Source organism: Anomaloglossus baeobatrachus, chromosome 5, assembly GCF_048569485.1.
Source record: "Anomaloglossus baeobatrachus isolate aAnoBae1 chromosome 5, aAnoBae1.hap1, whole genome shotgun sequence".
Classification (NCBI taxonomy): Eukaryota; Metazoa; Chordata; class Amphibia; order Anura; family Aromobatidae; genus Anomaloglossus; species Anomaloglossus baeobatrachus.
This window is the reverse complement of record NC_134357.1, coordinates 207,043,510-207,065,481: the sequence shown is the minus strand read 5'-3', so window position 1 is coordinate 207,065,481 and position 21,972 is coordinate 207,043,510. Positions and strand designations below refer to the sequence as shown.

Below are 21,972 nucleotides of genomic sequence, written 5' to 3'. Positions count from 1 at the left end.
AATTCCTGATCGATCAACGCACACATTTCCTATGACTACCCATCCCAAGTCCAGTCTCTGGGCGTATGGTGCATAGTCAGGCCCATTACACTGTTGTCGCACCTTGTGTACCCTTAGATTGTCTCTGCCAAGCAGGAGTAGAATCTCTGCGTTATTGTCCAGAGGTGGGATAACACTAGCGAGGTGTCTTAGGTGTGGTTGATGAAATGCAGCTTCTGGGGTAGGAATTTCATTCCTATGGCTGGGTATTCGGTCACATTCAACGAGCGTTGGTAGAGGTATTTCAGTCTTCCCATTGATAGGAGAAGCAATGAATCCCTGGGCTCTTCTGCCGCTAGTCTCTATGCGACCCGAGCAGGTGTTCAAGGTGTAGGGTTCTGATGGTCCATTAATTCCGAAGGCTTCAAAGAATTTGGTTCCTGCCAGGGACCGGTTGCTTTGGTCGTCTATGATGGCATACACCTTCATTGCCTTTTCTGGATGTCCCTCGGGATAAACCTTGATGAGGCATATTCGGGCACAACATTTCTGTGTTTAACCCTCTCCACATACCTCTGAGCATGAGACGGTTGTGGAGGTGTCAGTCTGATTCTTGGACTCCCCGCCATGACTTGGAGTGGGAGTGCTGGTGACTGCAGCTGGTGTGTCTCTAGCTAGTTGGGTTGGGTGCATGGCTGAAACGTGTTTTTCACTATGACACTCCTCACACTTGACGATCGATTTACAGTCCTTGGCCATGTGCTCAAGTGATGCGCAGCATTTGAAACAGATCCCAAGCTCTGTCAGGACTTTTTTGCGCTCCTGTAGGGTTTTGGATCTAAACCCTCTGCACTTGTTCAGTGAATGCGGTTTTTTATGGATTGGACATTCTTGATTGAAAGACTTATCTCGTGATGAGATGTACTGTTTATCTGTGGGTGCTGCAGGTGATGGTTGCTCAGTCTTTCTAACACTCAGTGTTCTTAATGTCTCTGCGTGTGTATGGCACCTTCATACCGTGATGATTGTTGTTGCAGCTGCCGAAGTGTTGAACCTCTAGGAAGTCGGGGCTGGGGTCGTTCCTCATCTGGGCCTGCTTGTCGATGAACTTGCAGAAGTGAGTAAATGGGGGAAAGGTGACGTCATGCACTCTTCTGTACCTTGAGACTGACGTTGCCTATTTCTCCTGCAGACTGTATGGCAGCTTCACCACGTTTGGGTTCACTCCATGGGCTGTATCCAGGTAGCACAGACCAGACAGACGAGGATCTCTTTTGGCGAGCTTCAGCTCCATGAGCAGATCACTTAGGTCTTGAAGCTTGTGGACTTCAAGGTTGATCTTTGGGAATTCCTGCAGTCTCTTGAATAGGGCTTTCTCTATTGCTTCTGCGCTGCCAAAGGTGCGTTCCAGTCTTGGACCTGCTTCTGCTTGTCCCACATAGACTGTTCTGAGGCTCTTGATATGGTTTGTAGAGCCTGGGCGCAACCACTTGATCAGGAGGTCGAGCTCCTGTTCTGCAGTTAAGTTGAGATTGGCAATGGCTGCCTTGAAAGTTGCTTTCCAGGCCCTGTAGCTCTCTGCACGATCATCAAATTTTGTGAGACTAGTGTTGGTTAGCTCTCTGCTCACCATGAACCTGGCAAACTCAGACATATCTGATCTCTCACCACTTGTTGCCACGACGACTCGTGATGCCCCTGGGGCGTATGGGCTGCCTGGCGTGAATGGATGAGATGTTCCCGGGTAGAATGACGTTGCTGCAGGGTTGAGCTGTGGTTTAGCCTCTGTAGATTCTGATGACCGCTGCTTGAGCTGTGGAAGTGGGTCAGGAAACACTTGGTTGCCATCTTGCCGTGGTGACTGTGTTTGGGAGGCCACCTCTTGGTGACTGTTTTTAATTTGCTCGGGTGCTTTAGGTGATACTGGCACTGGTAGAGGTACGTTGGAGGTTTCGCTGTTGTCGGCTTGGACGGTACTGCAAACCGTGGTTGCTACAGGTAACTGATTCAGTACATAGTCTCTTGTGCGATCAACTGGATTGTCTGCTTCCAGTGGTGGCGAGTGAGCTGGATCCGGACCTTGGATCAATGCTTGTTCAAGTAGTCTCACTTTAGCTAGTGCAACTTCCTCTTCCATCTGTGACCGAAGAATCTTTATCCGAGCCTCCGCTTCTGCCCTTTTGTCTTCTGCTTTAGCGGCTTCTGCTTTTGCAAGGGCTTCTGCTTTAGCGGCTTCTGCCCTTTTGGCTTCTTCCTCTACTTCTCTTTCTGTGAAGGAACATCTCACCTTGGATTCCTCTGCTCTTATGCGGGCTTCTAGTATCCTGTCGCTCAGGGCTGAGCTTCTTGAGGATGATGACCCGGATGACCGAGAGGAACGTCTAGATGAGGTTGATCGGTGTCTTCTGGTTTCTTGCTGGTGAGAGATACGGTGTTCGGCCTTGTCTATGGCACCTTGCACCTTGGCATCTCTTTCCTTGTCCACCTCTTCTGCCTTGCTCAGGTCTGAAAGAGCTTCATCAATTTTAGAGTCTTTTAGAAAGGTAATGTACCTTGTTGACAGTTGAGTATCTTTCATGAGCTGTGTTCAGCCGTTCCAGAGCGGCTTGTAAGCATGCAGCATCACCTGATGAGGATTCAAGTCTTGACATGTAATAGGTGACTCGTTCCCACAGTTCTTCCAGGTGTTCACATAGCTCATCTTTCATAGTATGATAGTTTTCAGTGGCCTTTATCGTGGGTTTGGAAGAGCGCTTCGGTCGGACAACTTGGTCTGCTGAAAGCGCGGGATCTGCCTCCTGGGCTTCATAATGGACAGTATCAGATTGTATTTGCTCTGTTTCAGCAGTGGGGAACTGTCCGAGATCTTTTTCGGCCATTTTGATTTAAGGTGTACTGTCTCTTTAAGAAACTTGACTTTTGAATACCGGTCCGAAAATTGTTGTGCAGCTCTGCAAGGACTCCCTGATGTAATTCACAAGGTGTCTTTAGCAAAACTTGGGGTTCGCAGTCCAGCAATGTGCAGTGATGAGGTATAATGTACTGCAAGTCTATAGAAGGGGTATAGCAAGAGAGAAACAGCAGGTGCATAAACTGTCCCTTTACAATGCAAGCAGAGGTGATACAGGACGTGGAAGATGTGACAGCTTCCCCTTAGGCTTGTCCAGGCATGCACTGTTGCAGGCAGACTAGTGCACAAGGCTTGTTGCTAGGCAGATTACATGGGAAGTTACAGGGTTGTTAGGGATCTGTAGCCGGGGAATTGAGCTGTTAAGCAGTCTTCTGACTGTTCTGTCCCCACTTAAAGGCGATTGAAGGTGCGTAGTTATGGAATGGCGTGAGAATCTTACCTTCGTTTTTCCTATAGGTGTGGCAGACAGGACAAGAGCGCTCCAGAGTTAAACATGCACATGCTGAGATGAAAGAATGGTGGTGTATTTTCTCCAAAGGTTAGGACATGCAGAGTACAGTAATCCAAGTACCTGGCATTGTGGTTCTCTTGTGATGCTTGATTCTGAAGCCACTAAGGTCAGAAGACTTTGCTTCTAGCAGCTCCAATAAGGGATGTGATTCTCACAAAAACTCTGGCTGAACTGAATATGCCAGGAATTGAGGTAAGAAGATCAGCAGACACTTCCATGGGCTGGACAAAAGAAACAGAGGAGCCGAAAGGTCTGACCAGTAGATGGCAGCAGAGAAGCATGAAAAACATTAAATAACAGTTTTAACTAAAAAAAAATAGAAACAGCACATTGGTCACTAATTTTTGGGGGGTTTTGTTTTGCATGTCAGAAATGTTTATTTCTAAATTTTGTGCAGTTATATTGGTTTACCTGGTGAAAATAAACAAGTGAGATGGGAATATATTTGGTTTTTATTAAGTTGCCTAATAATTCTGCACCATAATAGTTACCTGCACAAACCGATATCCTCCTAAGATAGCCAAATCTAAGAAAAAACAACTTCCAAAAATATTAAGCTTTGATATTTGAGTCTTTTGGGTTGATTGAGAACATAGTTGTTGATCAATAATGAAAAAATGATCTAAAATACAACTTGCCTAATAATTCTGCACACGGTGTAGGTATTGCAAGCCACACATCCAGAAGCTGTAAAAAAAAATGGTTGAATGATCCTTTAGGTTTGTGAAAGTTGGAGGACCCCCAAAACATTGCCACAGATCTCCGTACTCCGCATCCTGTCAGCTGGTGTCTCTGCTTGATGGCATAACGCCTCACATGTATTATTTGAATCAACCGTATATTGTGAAAGACTATATGACAAGGGTGTTTTATCCAGGAAGGCTTTCTTTGGCAGCATTTTTATGCTCGTTGATAATTGACATGACAATTTTCTAATTGTGGAATTCCAGCAGGACTCATTTAATGTCTGAACGCCGGTCATCAGAAACGCAGTTTCGTCTTTCCACGGTGGTATTTTTATTGCATTCATAATGTATTAGTGAAAATTCCGAAATTAGAAGAATACAAATTTTATAAACTGAGCAAAGATATCCTTGTGCCTTTTTTCTATTTAATACACCCGTTCCGTTAATAACCTTAATCGCTTGTCTGTACACCCACTCTAGTTCAGCTGTTATACAGTGGAAACCAAACTGTGTTAAAATAATGACTAACTGTTTAACCCCTTTAACACTAGAAGTCCCAGGAATTTTGAGCTCCATAGGGTTCCAATGGTAGAAATGTTAAATGACCCCTCTCTGGGACTTCTAGTGTTAATAGCAAAACTGATAAGAAAATCAAATACTTGTATTTGTATTACTCTTATTGTTTTCCTTATTTTCACTTTAGCTCTTAAACAAACCAGAAAACTGCTGTGGTCTTAAGGAAAGTCAAGTACTGAATATCTTAAGTGACATCGGTATGTGTTCTCTCTGGTCTAGTGCCAGTGCTTGTATTGTAATGGGCACATTTACTACTAGACTTAAGGGTTATTCCCATTTTAGCAGGAAACATTACCAAATGTAATTAGCCAGATTCACTGTTTTTGGTGGTTGTGTTTTTTTGCCTTTTTTCATTTGCCCCTTTTATTCTTTTAACCTCTTCCCAATGTGGCCAAATTTCCATTTTATTTTTTTATCCTTTCATTTTTTCCTCCTGTTCCTCCAACGGTCATTACATTTTTTAATTTTCTGTACACAAAGCTGCATGAGGGCTTTTTTTTTTTTTTTTGCAGACCAGTTTTACTTTTAAAGAACAACTATTACTTTGCCCCATAATGTACTAGAAAACCCAGAAAAAAAATTCCAATTGTATTGAAATTGCGAAAATTTCCTCGTCAGTACAATTATTACTGTGCCAAACTCGTTTTTCATTATTTTAATGGTAAACAAAATCATATATGTGAAAAAAAAATTTTGTTTTTTTTTTTTCTTTAAATTACAATTTTCCGAGATCCATAATGTTTTCATTTTTTGGTCAATGGAGCCATGTGAGGGCAGATATTTTCCGTGGTCAGTCAGGGTTTTTCTTTATACAGTTTTGAGATGGATATAATATTTTGATTGCGTCTTAAAACAATTTTCTGCTGTCTTGTGGTGACCAAAAAAAAAAAAAATCACAATTTTGGCGCTTTGAATTTCTTTATCCTTTTTACAGCGTTTACCAATTGGATAGTTATTTTTATAGATCAGACTTTTCTGGATGCGTCAATACCACATGTGTGTTTATTTATTTTTATTGGGTGGGAGAAGGGAAAGGTTAATGATTTTTAGTCTTTTTTTTTTTTTTTTTTTTTTATCCACTTTGTTAATCCTTCTTGGGGTCTTGAAGCAGCTACAGGCAGCTTTCAAGGAGTTTTGTGATGGCAGGCACAGAGGTCTTCAACACACCCCCAGCTGCCATAGTTTTTGCACAACATTTGTTCTATTTTAGTGAAACATGGAACTTTTTGTGCTAAAAAAAGATTAAAGACAGAAATAGAGCATTTTGTGTTTTGCTCAAAATACATGAAGCACTTGCATAATTTTCAAGAATTTGGCACAAAAAATGAATACCACGACAAGAGTGAATTGAATACTCACAAATAATGAATTGGGCCCAATATGTTTTTAATATGCTTATTGCAACAGAACAGTGTAAACTATAGACTTCTGTCTAGGTTCCGGGATTCAGTATCTACATGAGAACCGTATCATACACAGAGACTTGAAACCAGAAAATATCGTGCTTAAAGACTGTAGTGGAAAGGTAATTACAACTCTATATAAAGTGTTGTTTGGTAAATGTTATATTAATTACTATTTCTTCTTATTATAGATTGTGCACAAAATTATCGATTTAGGCTATGCCAAGGATCTTGATCAGGGAAGCCTCTGTACCTCTTTTGTAGGAACGCTGCAGTACCTGGTATGTTTCATGTTTTTTTGCATACATAAATTTGTATCTATTGCAGATTTGTTAGTTAGTGGGCTACCCCAGAAAAGGCATTTATGACATACCATAGTCTTCTTTTTTTTTTTTTTCTTTTCCTTCCTTCACATTTGAGTTACACAACTGCTGCATCGGATGATTGGGAAAGGAACAATCTCATAGAAAACTGTGGACATTTTTCTCTCATCAGTTACTCCAAATTTGCCTTCACACCTTCTCGTACGCACAACACAGTCTTCGTTTAATCAATGTCATTACAGTTTGGTCAATGTGTCCATTTTTACAATCAGTTTCATCAATTTTTCTTGCATGTAAAAATAAACCTGATGGAGGTTTCATCAACTTCTAACAGTCCGTGAAAACTAAGCAGCCCACTGATGGCATCCGAGTGCTGATTATTATTTTTTCATAAAACCATAGACTTATTTTGGCAAGTTTGTTCTGAGTCTCGGATCATTATTGGATGTGTCTCTGCGATTTTATGTGGATTACTCAGTCTACAAAAATAGATGGCTATGTGAAAAGCCCCACTGGCGTTTTCTGTGTCCGCCTGCAGAAAACGTATATGTGCAAAAATGGTGGAAGAAAGAGCACACGCTAACTGATTCTGCTCCATTATAGTCAATGGCCCTGTAAGCACATGCATCCGAAACCCGCTTTGCAGGGTGGGGGAGGAGAGGGGTGGTTTGGACGAATGCCGCGACGGGATGACTGACTGTAAGTAAAAATGCAGTCTGAAAGGGACCTAAGGGTTTTTGCAGTTTGTCCCAATTTTTTGTTTGCGTTATTTCTGCTCATATTTGGCTGCTTTCACACTACGTTTTTTTAACATGCGTCCTGAACGTTTTTTAACGCAAAAACTGATCCAGTGCAAATGCGTTTTCAATTCAATGCATTTGCAATGGACTCGCGTCAACATGCGTTCACGTGCGTTTGCGTGCATTATAGTGAGGATCCAGCGAGTTGCAGTTTTTTAACATTTTCAAAAACGCTACTCCAAATACTGCAAATTGCTGGATCCTGACTAAACGGCATGCAAACGCATGTGAAAGCTGGCATGCTGATAGACAGGATCCTGCTTGCTCTACTGAACATGCACAGAAACCAGCCTCAGGTGATCAGTCCCTCTCTCCCCCTCCCTCTCTGCCTCTCTCCCCCTCCCTCTCTGCCTCTCTCCCCCTCCCTCTCTGCCTCTCTCCCCCTCCCTCTCTGCCTCTCTCCCCCTCCCTCTCTGCCTCTCTCTCCCCTCCCTCTCTGCCTCTCTCCCCCTCCCTCTCTGCCTCTCTCCCCCTCCCTCTCTGCCTCTCTCCCCCTCCCTCTCTGCCTCTCTCACTCTCCCTCTCCTCTCTCCCCCGCCTGAGAGATGCGGACACTCGTAGCCAAGATAAATATCGGGTAACCAAGCAAAGCGCTTCTCTTAGTTACCCGATGTTTACGTTTGTTACGTGTGCAGGGAGCAGGCAGCCCGGCTCCTAGCCCCTGCGGATGCTCGTAACCAACATAAATATCGGGTATCCAAGCAAGTTACCCGATGTTTACCTTGGTTACATGTGCAGACGCTCGTAACCAACATAAATATTGGGTATCCAAGCAAGTTACCCGATGTTTACCTTGGTTACGAGCCTCCGCAGCTGTCACAAGCCGGATCCCAGTCTATCACGTTCAGTTCCACTGACTCCCGATCACATGACTCCAATGCCCGCCCATAAACTTAAAGTGACAGGATCCGGCAAAATAAATGCGTTTTTTTTGCTGTAAAAGCAGGATCCGCTTTTACAGCAAAAAAAACGTTCATGACGCATGGTAAAAAAAAAAAAAAAGTAGTGTGAAAGCAGCCTATGTCATAAAAACTGAAGGATTTCCTAATCCCAGCAAAGTGAATGAGATTCCCGAAATCTCATGCACACAGTAGTTATTTTTTCGATTCATATTTTCAGCAGATGTAAATTTTTCAATGTCGATTCTTTGTGTTTTTTGCAGATTTCTCTCATAATGTTTGTTTTAATGTTTTGTTTATTGAAGCAAAAGAAAAATAAAAATACACAAACAATAGAAGTCACAGATTTGACTAATACAATCACATTTGCATCAGACGCTTTCCGTTTCAGCTTCATAGCTCAGATTACATATGTGCTGTCCGAACCATCAAGATAATAAACTTAACTATCTAGTAATGGGAAAGCCCCAATTAACTTAGTATTCTGGTTTCCGTTTTAATATGCAACAATTTTTATCAACAGGTATCCTAGATACTAGAGGCAGGGGGGGGTCTAGAATCTAGGAGAGCGAACTTCGTCGCATGAAATTCAGTTACAGAATTAGAGTTAGAGGGTTCAAGAGACGAAAGGGAAGGGGAAAGAAATAGAAAGGAGAGAAGAAAGGAGCAGGTTTTGGTCTTGGGTCCATTCAGTTCGTGGTATGGATGTTTAGACAGCTGCCATTCATCACATTGGTGAGGGGAGGGGTAACTTACAGTCCCCTATGCTACCGTCTGCGAAGTTACTATTGAAAATTGCGGTTTAGACTTATAGGCCTGCCAAGCCTTCCAGACCTGAAGGAAAGAGAGCATATTTTGACGCGAAAGGGCTGAGAGTTCTTCAACGTGATACAATTGATCAATCTTCAGCAAGAGCTGTGTGAGAGTAGGAATTTTCGTTGTGCGCCACAATTGGGCAATGAGAAGTTTACACGCTGAGCCTACAAATGACGCCAATTTTGAAGTAGCTTTGTCTTTAGGCCACATTGGGAAGTTCAGAAGCATTTGTCCAGGTTCCAGAACCCCCTGTTTGCCTGTGAGTTCATATATTAACTTTGATGCCATCCGCCAGAAGGTCTGGACTATCGGACAAGACCACCAAACATGTAAATATGTTCCCTTGTCTCTCTCGCATCGCCAGCATTGATCTGAGTTGGAAGAGCTCCATGTACTAGACGAGGTGGGGATAATGTACCATCTCGCAATCACTTTAAACGAGTTCTCTTGAACTCTCACACAACACGACGGGCCATGTGAGGCATTATAAATCTGGCTCGTTTGTAAATCAGTAAAGATAGTATTCAGATCCCTTTCCCATCTTAGTATATATGCTCTCTTTACCACAGGATTTTTTGCAAGCAGGGTCTGGTACAGGTTAGAAAGAATTTTCCTGGGAGTCCGGGTTTGCATGCAAAACGATTCGAAAGTAGTTAAAGGTCTGTCAAGCTGAGTGTGAGGTAGTAATGGATGAATCACATATTTTAGCTTTGTATGATGAAGAAATGTGAGCTTAGAGAGGTCTGGATTCATACCCATCTCCTGATCAGAAATCAAAGAGCCGTCCACCAAGAGATCAGCTATCGGAACATTCACATTGGTCAGAAATGTGGATTTCGTGGACGCGGCTTGGTTTACATCAGCATCTAATATGTCGGAAACTTGGGTTAAAGGAGAGAGGGGCGGGGCCAGTATCTCTCTGTTTTCCTTCCGTTTGTGCAATAGAATTTTCGTAAGCTCATTTGTGACGAATCTTTTATCCCTCTGGTTAGCAGGGGAAAGTAGCATAGCTCGTAGAGGAGTAGGGGCTAGGTATTCTTCTATGGGTATCCACAATTTAGTCGGTGGGCGTCTGATCCAGTCTACCGTTCTAGACAGGACGGCGGCTTGGTAATATACCGATATGTTGGGAAGCCCCATGCCCCCCCTGTCCCTTGGGAGGTTCAATGTTTGAAAGTTGATTCTCGGTTTATGTTTGTCCCAGACGTAGTTGGAGATTAAAGAGTTACATTGAGAGAGAAAAGCTGCGGGGATTGGAATGGGTAGCATTTGAAAAAGGTAAATAAACTTTGGAAGTATAATGCTTTTAATTATATTTTTCCGACCCATCCACGAAAGGAAGGGAGCCTTCCACGAGGCTATTTGTGTGGTAAGTTTAGGAAGAAGGGGCTTGTAATTGAGATCAAATAGGGACTTGAAGGTTTTCCCTATCTTAATGCCTAAGTATGTTATATGACTATTTGGCCACCGAAAAGGGAACGCGTTTTGGAGAGATTTAGTGACTTTACTGGCGACATTAATGCTTAATGCTTTTGATTTGGATAGGTTTATTTTGAAGTTGGACCATCGGCCATATTCCTCTAATAATTTCATAAAGGCAGGGAAACCCCTCTCCGGCTTGGACATTACCACCAACAAGTCATCGGCAAAGGCGGCGGACTTGTGGTGAACTCCCTGCAGCTTAAACCCCTCAATGTCCCGGTCCTGTTGAATGGAGGTTAGCAATGGCTCCATGACCAAAACAAAGAGTAGGGGGGATAAGGGGCAACCCTGTCTTGTGCCATTTTTAATGTCAAAAGGGTTGGTGAGAGTATTATTTATTTTAATCCTGGCTGTGGGGGCTGTGTACATCTGTAGGATTGCGCGTGTGGTATCCGGAGGAAAGTGGAAGGCCTCCAGCGTCTCCCGCAAGAAGGTCTAGTCCACTCTATCAAATGCCTTCTCGGCGTCCGTCCCCAGCAGGACTAGAGGCAGCTTATGTGTCCTGGCGAATTGCATTAGGTTTATTACTCTTAGCGCGTTATCCTTCCCCTCTCTACCCCTGACAAACCCTGATTGTTCTGGGGAGATGAGATCTGGAAGGATATCTGCCACTCGATTGGCAATTAAACTAGCATATATCTTTAGGTCTACATTCAAGAGTGAGATGGGCCTGTAGTTTCCACAACACTCTGGATCTTTCCCGTCTTTGTGTATTAATGATATATGTGCCTCTAGTGCCTGCTTGGGTATAGGGTCGCCATGTAGAAGGGCGTTGCAGGAAGCTAATAGATGATCCCCCAGAATATCAAAGAATTTCTTATAATATATAATGGGGAGGCCATCTGGACCTGGAGCCTTCCCCACGGGGCTCCTGGACAGGATGCACTGAACCTCAGCCCGGGAGAATGGTTTTTCTAAGGACGCCTGCTGTGGTTTAGAAAGTTTCGGAAGATTCAATTTAGCTAAGTAGTTTTGTATACCACATATCCTCTTGTCTCTCTCCAGAGCTGACTCTTCTGCTCGAATTTGATATAAATTTTTGTAGAAACGAAGAAATTCATTCGAGATTTGAGAATAGTCTTGCGTACGGTGCCCCTGTGAGGTTTTAATTGCATGAATGAACGTGCGAGCCTGTCTTTTTTTTATCATGGACATCGTAAGCTTGGAAGCCTTATCCCCATGGAGGAACATACGATTCCTCCAGCTGAGATAAAACTTTGCCGATTGCTTATTAAGTATATCCCTGAGTTCCACACGCTTCGCAGTCAATTGTTCTAGTGTCTGTTGGGAAAGGGATTTCTTATGTTGGGCCTCCAATATGGCTATTTCAGCATACAGAGTCTGCAAGAACAGTTTCCTCTGCTTGTTGAGATGTGAGGAGATGGAGATCAGTTCTCCCCTAATGACCGACTTATGCGCTTCCCACAACATTGGGGCCGCAATATCTGGTGTCTTGTTCTCTGCAAAATAATTACGGAGACATTCAGATATGCGTTTCTTATTTTCTTCCGAGGAGAGAATGGATTTATTCAATCTCCACGTACGATGTAGCCAGTACGGCCTCAGGAGTGAGAAACTAACTGAAACATAAGCATGGTCAGAGTAGGGTATAGAATGGATCTCTGATTCAGTGACATTGGGTAGTAAATGCCTAGGTAGAAAAATGTAGTCTAGTCTATGATATGATTTGTGGGGGTTTGAGAAGAATGTGAAGTCTTTGGTTGTGGGGTGCTGATATCGCCAGATATCAATCAGAGAGGGAGTGAAGAGAGCATTTAATCCGAGATAGGTCCCTTAAAGAGAGGTGACTTTTTTTTGCAGTGGAATCCAGCTTGGGCTCCATGGCCACATTAAAGTCACCGCACAATATTGGAGTACCTTCTGAAAAAATGCGGAATTTTTTGAGCGTGGACATCAACCATCGAATCTGTTTGACATTTGGGGCATATACATTCCCTAGGGTTACCATAGAGCCGGCCAGCATACCTTTGACGAAAATAAATCGGCCCTCCGGGTCAGTAGCTACATCTTGAGCCAGGAAGGGTATATCTTTAGCGAGGGCTATGGAAACCCCTCTAGAGCCCTTACGTGGGGAGGGGGCATGGAACCAATTGTTGTAGTGTGCTTTGTCAAAGCTTGGGATTTTGCCGACACGGAAATGTGTTTCTTGGAAGAATATCATGTCTGCGTGTCTCTTTTTCAGGCTATGCAAAGTCTGTGATCTTTGTACGGGGGAATTTAATCCATGTGCATTAAGGCTTATTGCCGTAAATACCTTATGATGTGATGACATGATGGTACAAACGGGAAGACAATCTGTTCTTTTCCCATCGAGATGAATGGACCAGACCCAAGACCAGAAGGAGAGTAGAAAAGATAGAGAGACTAGGGGGTAGAGAGAGGTTCAAAAGAGAGCAGGGTATTAGTATCAACATATTCAACTGTGTGAAATTCAAATAAAAAAGAATGTGCATCAAGAGGGAGCAAAAAGTGCAAAACCCCTGTAATAACTTTATGTTTTAAGCTAGCATAAACAGTTATATACTTCAATAGGCCCAACCATAGACCCCTTCAGGGGGGCTCGCCTTCAGAGTTCATCTGGAGTTTCTTCGCCGCTTTACGCCTGGATCTATGGGTCTTTTGGGGTGAGGCTATGCCATGGTGCTGGATCTGGAAGCATTTGTAATGTAGATGCCGAGCGATGAATTTCCAGCTCCGGGTATTTCTCCAATGTGATCCCCAAATCTTCACAGATCCGTCTTATCTCCGCAGAAGTTTTGGCTTGATAGTGTTTTCCATTAGCAGTGATAGCGATGCCAAATGGGAATAACCAGCGGTATGGAAACTGGCGTTGGCGTAACACTGATGTGAAGGGTTGTAGCAATCTTCTTTTGGTCAGGGTGGTGGAAGCAAGGTCCTGAAAAATCAGAATTTTAGAGCCTTCATGACTTATAGACTCCGCTTCTCTGGCTTTTTTAAGAATAAGTTCTTTAATTCGGTAATCCAGGAAGTGGCAAATAACATCCCTTGGTGGTTCCCCTTGTTTAGGTCGAGGTCTCAAAGATCTATGAGCTCTTATCAGCTCTAATGGTGGAACAGGGTCAGAGTCCATCAGGTCAGTGAAGATGCCCTGCAGGGTCGGGATCAAAGCTTCATTTGCTACCGATTCTGGAAGACCCTTTAATCTGAGATTGTTTCGCCTTTCTCAATTCTCATGGTCCTCCAGAATGGCATGAATTTGATTGATGTTGTCCTCCTGTTGGCGAAGACAGGAGATGACAGTGTTGAAAGTGGAGGTTATTGTGGCTTGGGCTGCTTCCAGGGATTCCACCCTGTGTCCAATTTGGCCGATTTCTTGTTTGATATCTGATAGCTCCCTTGCTACCGGCTCCAGCGCATTTTTGAGGATCCTTTTCATAAAGGATCTTGAGATGGGGAGACTCTTGCTATTATCAGCACCTTCAGTGTCACTTTCATCATCATCTATATCTTGTGCGTCGCTGGTAGACATGCTTTGGGGGCTGCCTGTTTTAGCGTCAGCTGTATGGAAGTGTTTTTTGAGAAATTTATCGACATCAGCCTGGGTGGTAGATTTGACTGGTCTGGGAAGTGAACTAGCTCGTGCGTTGCCGATTTTGACCATGTTAAAGTCCAGACATATGAGGTGTTATGCTTGAGAGAATGAATAGTAGGGGTTAGGCCACTCCGCTCCCTCCAAATTGCACAGATCTTTAAAACATTATACTCCTTCAGGGAGGGGAAAGAGGCGAGAAGAGAGCGTCCCTATGTTGGAGGTACCACTGTGTGACCTCTCTCTATATCCTCTTCGCCCAGATCCTGCCACTGGCCAGGTTCCTATGTGGTTTAGGCCCCAAACCCGAGCCGACTGAGCACCCTATAATGTAAAGGGGCACAGAGCAGCTCCTCACGGCTCCCTATGTCCCTGGGTATCTTGAAAGGGGGGTCTCCCTGGACCGAGTCCGTTCACCTTTCACTTGGTAGAGTCCCGGTGTATGGGGACCCTATCTGCCCTCAGCACTGGCCCCTATTCCCCCTGCGATTCCTCACTCAGCAGTGATGGCGGCCGCTGAGCTACACGGGGGGGGGGCAATGGAGGGGGGCGCCTGGATGCTGGGTGCCCGCAGCTGGGTCCGACTGTCACCGCCGGCTGGATTTGGAGCCTCGGAGCAGGAGAGGGGCAGGCGTGTAGCCGGGTGCTGGAGGATGACTCACTCACCGCCAGGCCTTCGCTCCGGTGCTGCAGGTTTCTCTCGGAGTGCCGCTCCCCACCGTCGCGATACCTCGCGCCGCGTCCCAGGCGCTTCGCGCGGCCCCTTCAGAAAACCGCGCCTCAGGCCCTCCGACCGACCCACTGGTGAGTACCGGGCCTCTTCACCTCCACAGGTCCTCCGGCTTGCTCTGGCTGCCCGCGCGGTCTCGGCTCCGTCCACCTTCCTCAGAGCTGGGCGGCTGGGGAATCAAAACGGCGGCGGCGGCTCCCCGGAGCAGCGGATCAATCCGGGCCAGGAAGATAGGGAATGGGGGTCGTCTGACTACCGCCCGTACCTTCTGAGCCCCCTGGGGAGCTCTGTCTTTCCTCCGGCGGGAGCCTCCGTTTTCCTGGGACCGCGTTTCTCTGGCCCTGTCACCGCCAATGCTCTGCCAGGCCGCAACTGTATCTGGGCCCTAGGATACACTCCTATGGGTGCCGCCGGCAAATGAGGGTCCCTTCTTTCTTGTGGCACTCTGGGGGCTTGGATGAGATAGCCAGATGTGTTTAATGCCCGCCAGGGAGCAGGATGCCCATGGATAGATCAGGAGCTCCCGCATCCACGTCTGCCCCTGACAGCGGCCATTTTGGAACCTCAAAAAAAAAACATTTCTCTCATAATGAATGTGAACACGCATGAAAAACACATTTAAAAAATGCTTCAAAAACGCATCTTTGATTCTGTTTTTCCCACCAACATATCAGTAGTGACAGCAGATTTGCTACATATTTTTCTGATGTAAATACTGCACACACAATTAGTGATGAGCAAACCCGCAGATATCTGGAATCGGTGGGTGCAACCGGATGTTTTTTTTTTTTTTTTTTTTTTTTTTTTTCAGTTGTAGGCCTGGAATGAATTCCCATTATTTGGCCGGACCCCGATCCCCATATAAGTCTATAAGAGACCCCAATCATGTACTTTAAAATGGTTTTAAAAAGGGCTATTGGAATTAGAGCAGGCGTGTTATACTTACCAAGTCTCCCGCACGGCTGTAACACTACTTCTGGTTCTGCTCATTATCCTCATGCATATTGTGATTGGTTGTTGTCAGACCGCGCCCCCAAACTGTGTGACAGCGTGTCTGACTGCTTGGAATCACACACGCTGTCTGTGTATGTATAGTGTTGTAAAAATAAATAAATAAATTGGCATAGGGTCCCTCCATAGTATGATACCCAGCACAGATAAAGCCTGCAATATATAATATGATATTATAAATAATCTAAATAAGTGTCGTGTGATTTTTCTCCCTTCCCCAATTTTAATTCCCAGTCATTCTAAGATAGGCGGCTGGGGGCTGGTATTCTCGGGCTGGGAAGGCCCATGGTTATTGCCGCCCCCCCCCCCCCCGCCTAAAAATAGTAGCCTGCAGCATCCCAGAATTGTTCTATCGATTAGATGCGACAATTCTGGAACTTTATCCGACTCGTCCCAATTGGCCAGGTGTAGTGTCAATTGGGCAATAAGGGGTTAATCACAGATCACAGCTGTTTTTATGCAATTTTTCTTGGGTGAAGGAATATAATGTATAAATTTCAGCGCCAAATCTGCATCTCTTGGGAAAAAAACGTGGTTTTCTGCCAGGAGATGCAAATCTGTGAACTCAGTTCCTCTGAGGTCAGGTTACTGAGTTTAGTGAGGTTACCTGACTTCAGTTTACCTGTGTTCACAAGTTGGGTACCGTGGGAAGCCCTAGCTATGACCATAGATAAATTGATTGACGTCATCGCTGCGGCTCAGTCAGTCTTTGCCTGAAGCTTACAGCATACGGACATGTTCTTACCTGTACGCTGTGACTTATGTATGTAGCAGAGCCAGGATTGTCGTGGGACCTTGTGTAAACTACATTGGAACTGGGTATTTGGGGTTAATGAAGGGGTGAAACTGAGTGTTTTTTTTTTTTTGGCATTTTATTTCAAATAACGGATTTTTTTGAGCTTTGTGTTTTTATTTCTTCTCACTTACATTTTAGTAATGGAAGGTCTCATAGACTCCACCCAATTAGTAGGACCTGGTGGCAGCTGTGAGCTGTCATTAACCTTTGATATCACCCCAATTGCCACTGCACAAGCGCAGTCGGGATGACCCCGATAAAGTGCCAGGATTGTCACATCTAGCGGATGCAACAATTCTGGGCGTCTGCAGGCTGCTATTTTTAGGCTGGGGCCCAGTAACCATGGGCCTGCCCAGCCTGAGAATACCAGCCCACATATGTTGGCTTTATCATGGCTGGGTTTCAAAATCGGAGGGGGGGGATGCACATTGTTTTTTTTTAAAAAATTGCTTATTTAAATAGTTAAAAAAAACAAAACATTGCTGCACGGGATCCCTCTTATTTTGATACACAGCCAAAATAAGCACTTGACTGGGGGCTGCAGCATGTAATCATAAACTTTAGGCTATGTGCACACGTTGCGTTTTTTTCAGCGCGGAAAAAAACGCACCCTCTGGCAGAGGGGAGAATTGTAAACAATGCGTTTTGAAAAAAACGCATCAAAAACGCATGCGTTTTTCGTGCATTTTTCGTGCGTTTTCCATGCGTTTTCTTCAGGTGCGTTTTTGACCACATGTGACAGTGCCACAGTACATCCAGTACACAGTGTCAGCCTTCCTGCAGAGATGTGAGTGTTGTCCACGGGAGAACGCAGCTGCCCATGCCCACGATTTGGGTTCAGGCTGCTGTGGAGCTCTATGCTACCTGCAGAGAACACTCTTGTCTCCGCAGCATAAATTGACATGCTGAGGCTCGGGAAGCTGCACCATAGGTCAGTTTATGCTGCGGAGAAGAGAAGCACAGTGGGCACAGGATTTCTAAAATTCCTTCCACTGTGCTTCTTCTGCACAACGCAGCGTTATGGACGCAGGGAAAACACTCTGCGCCCATAACGCTGCAAACCCTGATTATGGGCACACAGCCTAAAATGTGTCAATGGATGTCAAACATATATATAACGTCCCACCCCCCTGCATATTCTAAGCTGGCGCCCTTTAGTGCCTTTCATGTGGCACTAAAGGGTGCCTAGCCTTGTATTTAGCCCAAAAAAAAAATAATTAAAATAAATGACGTGGGGTCCCCCCTATTTTTGATAGCCAGTCAGGGTAAAGCAGACAGCTGTAGCCTGCAAACCACAGCTGACAGCTTCATCTTGTCTGGTGATCAATTTGGAGGGCTCCCCAAGCTGCTTTTTTTTTTTTTTTATTTATAAATAATTAAAAAAAAAAAAACATGGGGTCCCCCCCAAATTAGATCACCAGCCAAGGTGAAGCTGACAGCTGGGGTCTGGTATTCTCAGGATCGGAAGAGCCACGGTTATTGGACTCTTCCCAGCCTAAAAATAGCAGGCCACAGCCTCCCCAGAAGTGGCGCATCCATTAGATGCGCCAATCCTGGTGCTTTGCCCCAACTCATCCCGCGCCCTGGTGTGGTGGCAAACTGGGTAATAAATGGGGTTGATACCAGATGTGTAATGTCACCTGGCATCAAGCCCAGCAATTAGTGATGTCACGGCGTCTATTTGATACCAGACATAACTAATTGACAGTAATAGCAAAAAAAATTGACAACCAAAAAAAAATTTATTTGAAAAAACATTCCCCAAAAACATTCCCTCTTTGAACAATTTATTGAAAAGAAAAAAAAATTGGGTCCGCAGTATCCATTTTTGACGTCCCACGTCGCCTCTGGACCTTCTAGAATATGGGGGGCACGCTCAGGGTACATGTCCCCCATTTTCTAGCAGTGCAGACCCTCCATTTGAGGAGAGTGGGTGCAAAGAATCTGCACCCACTCTCCCCGGGTCACAGCTGCACAGTGCCGAGCAGCAGCAGCCAGCGCAGCTCACACTGAACACAGGAAGCCGTCAGCTGCTCGGCACATGTGACCGGCGCGCACTGTGAAGGAGGAGGGGGGTCGCGGGGGATCAGCGCTGTGACAGGTACGGGGGTTACCGGGGGACACCGTAGGACACCGGGGGGAATAGGGGGTGACCTGGCAGGGCTTGGGGAGCAGTTTTCTGTCGCATGTGTTATTGCACATGCGACAGAAACAGAGGAGTGGGGCGGCCGGTGCGCTGCTGTGCGCGCGGCCATGTTGGATTTTCGGGAGGGGGGTCGGGGCGGGCACTTTGGCGACACCAGGGGCTTTCCTGAACTTTGCCAAGAAGGGAGGTCAACAGGAAACCTCTTGACCTCACTTCCAGGTAAATACCTGCGTTCTGTATGCCGACAAAGCCCGCGGACCGCAACAAAAATGCAGCGAACTGCATTGTAGCTGCGGTCTGACCCGCATCATTGATTTCAATGGGGGGAGAATGCAGCCACAACGCACAAAAGAAGTGACATGCTGCTTTTCTTTCCGCACCGATTTTTGGCATCCAAAACGCTGCGTTTGGAAACGCAGCGTGTGCACTGATCACTGATCAGGCTGATTCTATACATACCTGTAGTGGTCAGCTCGGATGTTTGTTTTGAAATCTAAAAATGTAAACTTTATAAAATTAGCTGGCTGTTGAGTGACAGTTGCACTGGAGCAGATAATATATTCATAGTTAATTACCTAAGTCCAATACCTATACACACTTCAATAAGACTAAACTACCACAACTTGGCTCCGGAATACCGACCAAGAAAGAAGTGAATCAATACCATTTATCATGAAATCTCATTTTATTCTCAGTAAACTCATTCAATTTACAATTTAAACAAGAGAGCCACCTGGGGGGCACATGGTTCCAGAATATCTACACACCATTTCTATCTTGTGCTACATTATGTAGTTATAAAGTGTCACATAGAACCGTCAAAACTACCATCAGTACCATCTACTATTTTGCTACTTCAGTGTGGCAAATATTAAGGTAGGGAGGGTACAGTGACCTATTTTCATCCTAGAGCAATGATATAGGGCAGCAGGCCACATATATGGCCGGATCGGCTTGCCTATTGCTTATGAATCCTCAGCACGAGCTGATATTCTATACAATAGAAACCGACACCGTCATCATAAGTGCCATGCACCTCCTACCAACCCCAGGTGAATCATCCCACCATGTCACACTGATTTGGCAACAATATCTCTATCATCCAGCTAAACAAGTACAAGACTGTCTATGTAACACACCGCGGAATAATGCCGCTAATTAGTCAATGACTAGCACTCAGAGAATTGAAAATTACTTACATTGTACAATGGATTATCTGGCCATGCGTCCCTCCACCCCTGACGTACGTTTCGCCACTCGCTTTATCAAAAGGGGGGGTGTCAGGGTGGGGGAACGTCTGTGTTTATATATTGTGATCCAGCCAATGGCAGTGTCGTAGTGTGCTTTCATCATTGCGTAGCATAAGCTACTTCCGGTATGCGCGGGCGCATGACGATGTTGCCACGTCCTCATTTTAAAGAGATTTCCGGGCTGCGCGCGCTGACCCGCAAACGTCATCACGCTTTAGGGCACATGATGTGCGCACGCCAAGAAGTCTGAGGAGCGGAAAAACAGAGCATGCGCGCTACCGGCAATGATGTCACATTTTAGACTAGCACTCATATGTAGTAGATTCTACGTATGCCCAATACAGCGCATACGGACCTTAACCTCGGTATTCCATATAGACAAAATACAAAATATAAAATATAATATATAATGGGAGGGTGACTGACACAGCCATGATAATCACATGTATCACAACCAATAAATTGTAATAAATCAGCGCTGTGTCAGTGATCCCCCCCATATGACACAAGTATCAATAGATTCCAAAATATAGATTCCATATCTTATCAGAAAAAGAATTTTACATCCATTATTACATAACTGTAAAGACGTCCTTTTGTATATACAATATTCTAACTCGGCATACAGCAGTACATGATAATAATAATAGTAAAAGCCGGCATATATTGTACATCTGACATCATTTACTGCGGATATATCAAGCATATAATTAACAGTTATATATCATTTCTAAAATCCATATATTATTTATGTCAAACACACATTTCATTCTTTTTCATCCAACAAGATAATATAGTAGAAGCCGGCTTGTAGTGTATCTCTGACATTTCACACCAATATATCAGAGCTCATACATTACAGCTGTATATCATTTCCAAATTTCATATGCATAGGACGTCATAAATTATTTATGCCAAACACACATTTCTTTATTTTTCTTTTTTTCTTTTCCATCAAGGTTTATTGCTGTAACTTCTCAGGGATATTATATTGTATCCGATGTTATAGATTGCGATACATGGGTCACTGTATATGTCATCCCACTTCCATCAATGCAGTCATGCACAACAAACGACACTAAGTCCTTGGCTAAAATAAATCAAATGAAAAAGTTAAAAAAACAATCCACTGACAATATAGGCCTATCAGACCTTATTATAGACCTAAATAATATTCCCTCCTATATTCACTTGCTTATAATATTCACATGTACATATATATATATATATATATATATATATATATATATATATATATATATATATATATATATATATATATATATATATATATATATATATATATACCGTATTTTTCGCTTTATAAGACGCACTTTTGTTCCCCCAAATTTTGGGGGAAAGTAGGGGGTGCGTCTTATATACCGAATATACAGATTATATACTTCAGGGTCCAGGGCAGGTGGAGGCCGCTCTGGAGCGGTGCTGGGGGGCCTGGGGGGATGGTAGAGGATTGTGAAGCTGTGGGCGGCAGCCTTTGATCTCCTGCACCCGCTCATACAATATGCACAGCCGCTGTCCACCACCATGGTGCTGAAACTGCACTGCGGCGATGGGCTGGGGGAGCTGCGCATATTATCTGCCTGTGCTTACCTTTGATCGCACATGCCCCCTCCCCCTGTGTTAGCTATGGCCCCCATGCTGCTGCCCATAGTAAAATAATAAACTCTTTACTCACCTCCTCCAGCATGTCTGCCCGGTCTCCCTCCTGCTGCTGTGATCTTGCACGCAGAGATATCTCTCTCTGCTGTCCCGATCACATGACTGGCACTAGAACCAGGAAGTAGGAAGTGCAGGAGACACTGGAGGAGCTCAACCCCGAGGAGGGTGACACCAGACAGGACACTGTTGCAGAAGGTAAGGAGTTTATTTTACTAAAAGCAGCAACACGGGGCGATATCTAACAGTGGGCCTGTGTGCCTGCAAACAGTGGGCCTGTGTGCCTGCAAACAGTGGGCCTGTGTGCCTGCAAACAGTGGGCCTGTGTGCCTGCAAACAGTGGGCCTGTGTGCCTGCAAACAGTGGGCCTGTGTGCCTGCAAACAGTGGGCCTGTGTGCCTGCAA

At 44.7% G+C, this 21,972-nt stretch overlaps 1 protein-coding gene across 3 annotated transcripts in view; it reads left to right on the top strand.

The window, feature by feature from the left end:
• CHUK (component of inhibitor of nuclear factor kappa B kinase complex) overlaps positions 1-21,972 on the top strand; it is a 496,520-nt gene that overhangs the window by 128,661 nt on the left and 345,887 nt on the right. For all 3 annotated transcript variants that reach the window (XM_075349105.1, XM_075349104.1, XM_075349106.1), the window contains 3 exons: positions 4,791-4,860; positions 6,100-6,188; positions 6,258-6,347. In XM_075349105.1, the coding sequence (XP_075205220.1) occupies positions 4,791-4,860; positions 6,100-6,188; positions 6,258-6,347 (249 nt within the window). The remainder of the gene's footprint in view (positions 1-4,790; positions 4,861-6,099; positions 6,189-6,257; positions 6,348-21,972) is intronic.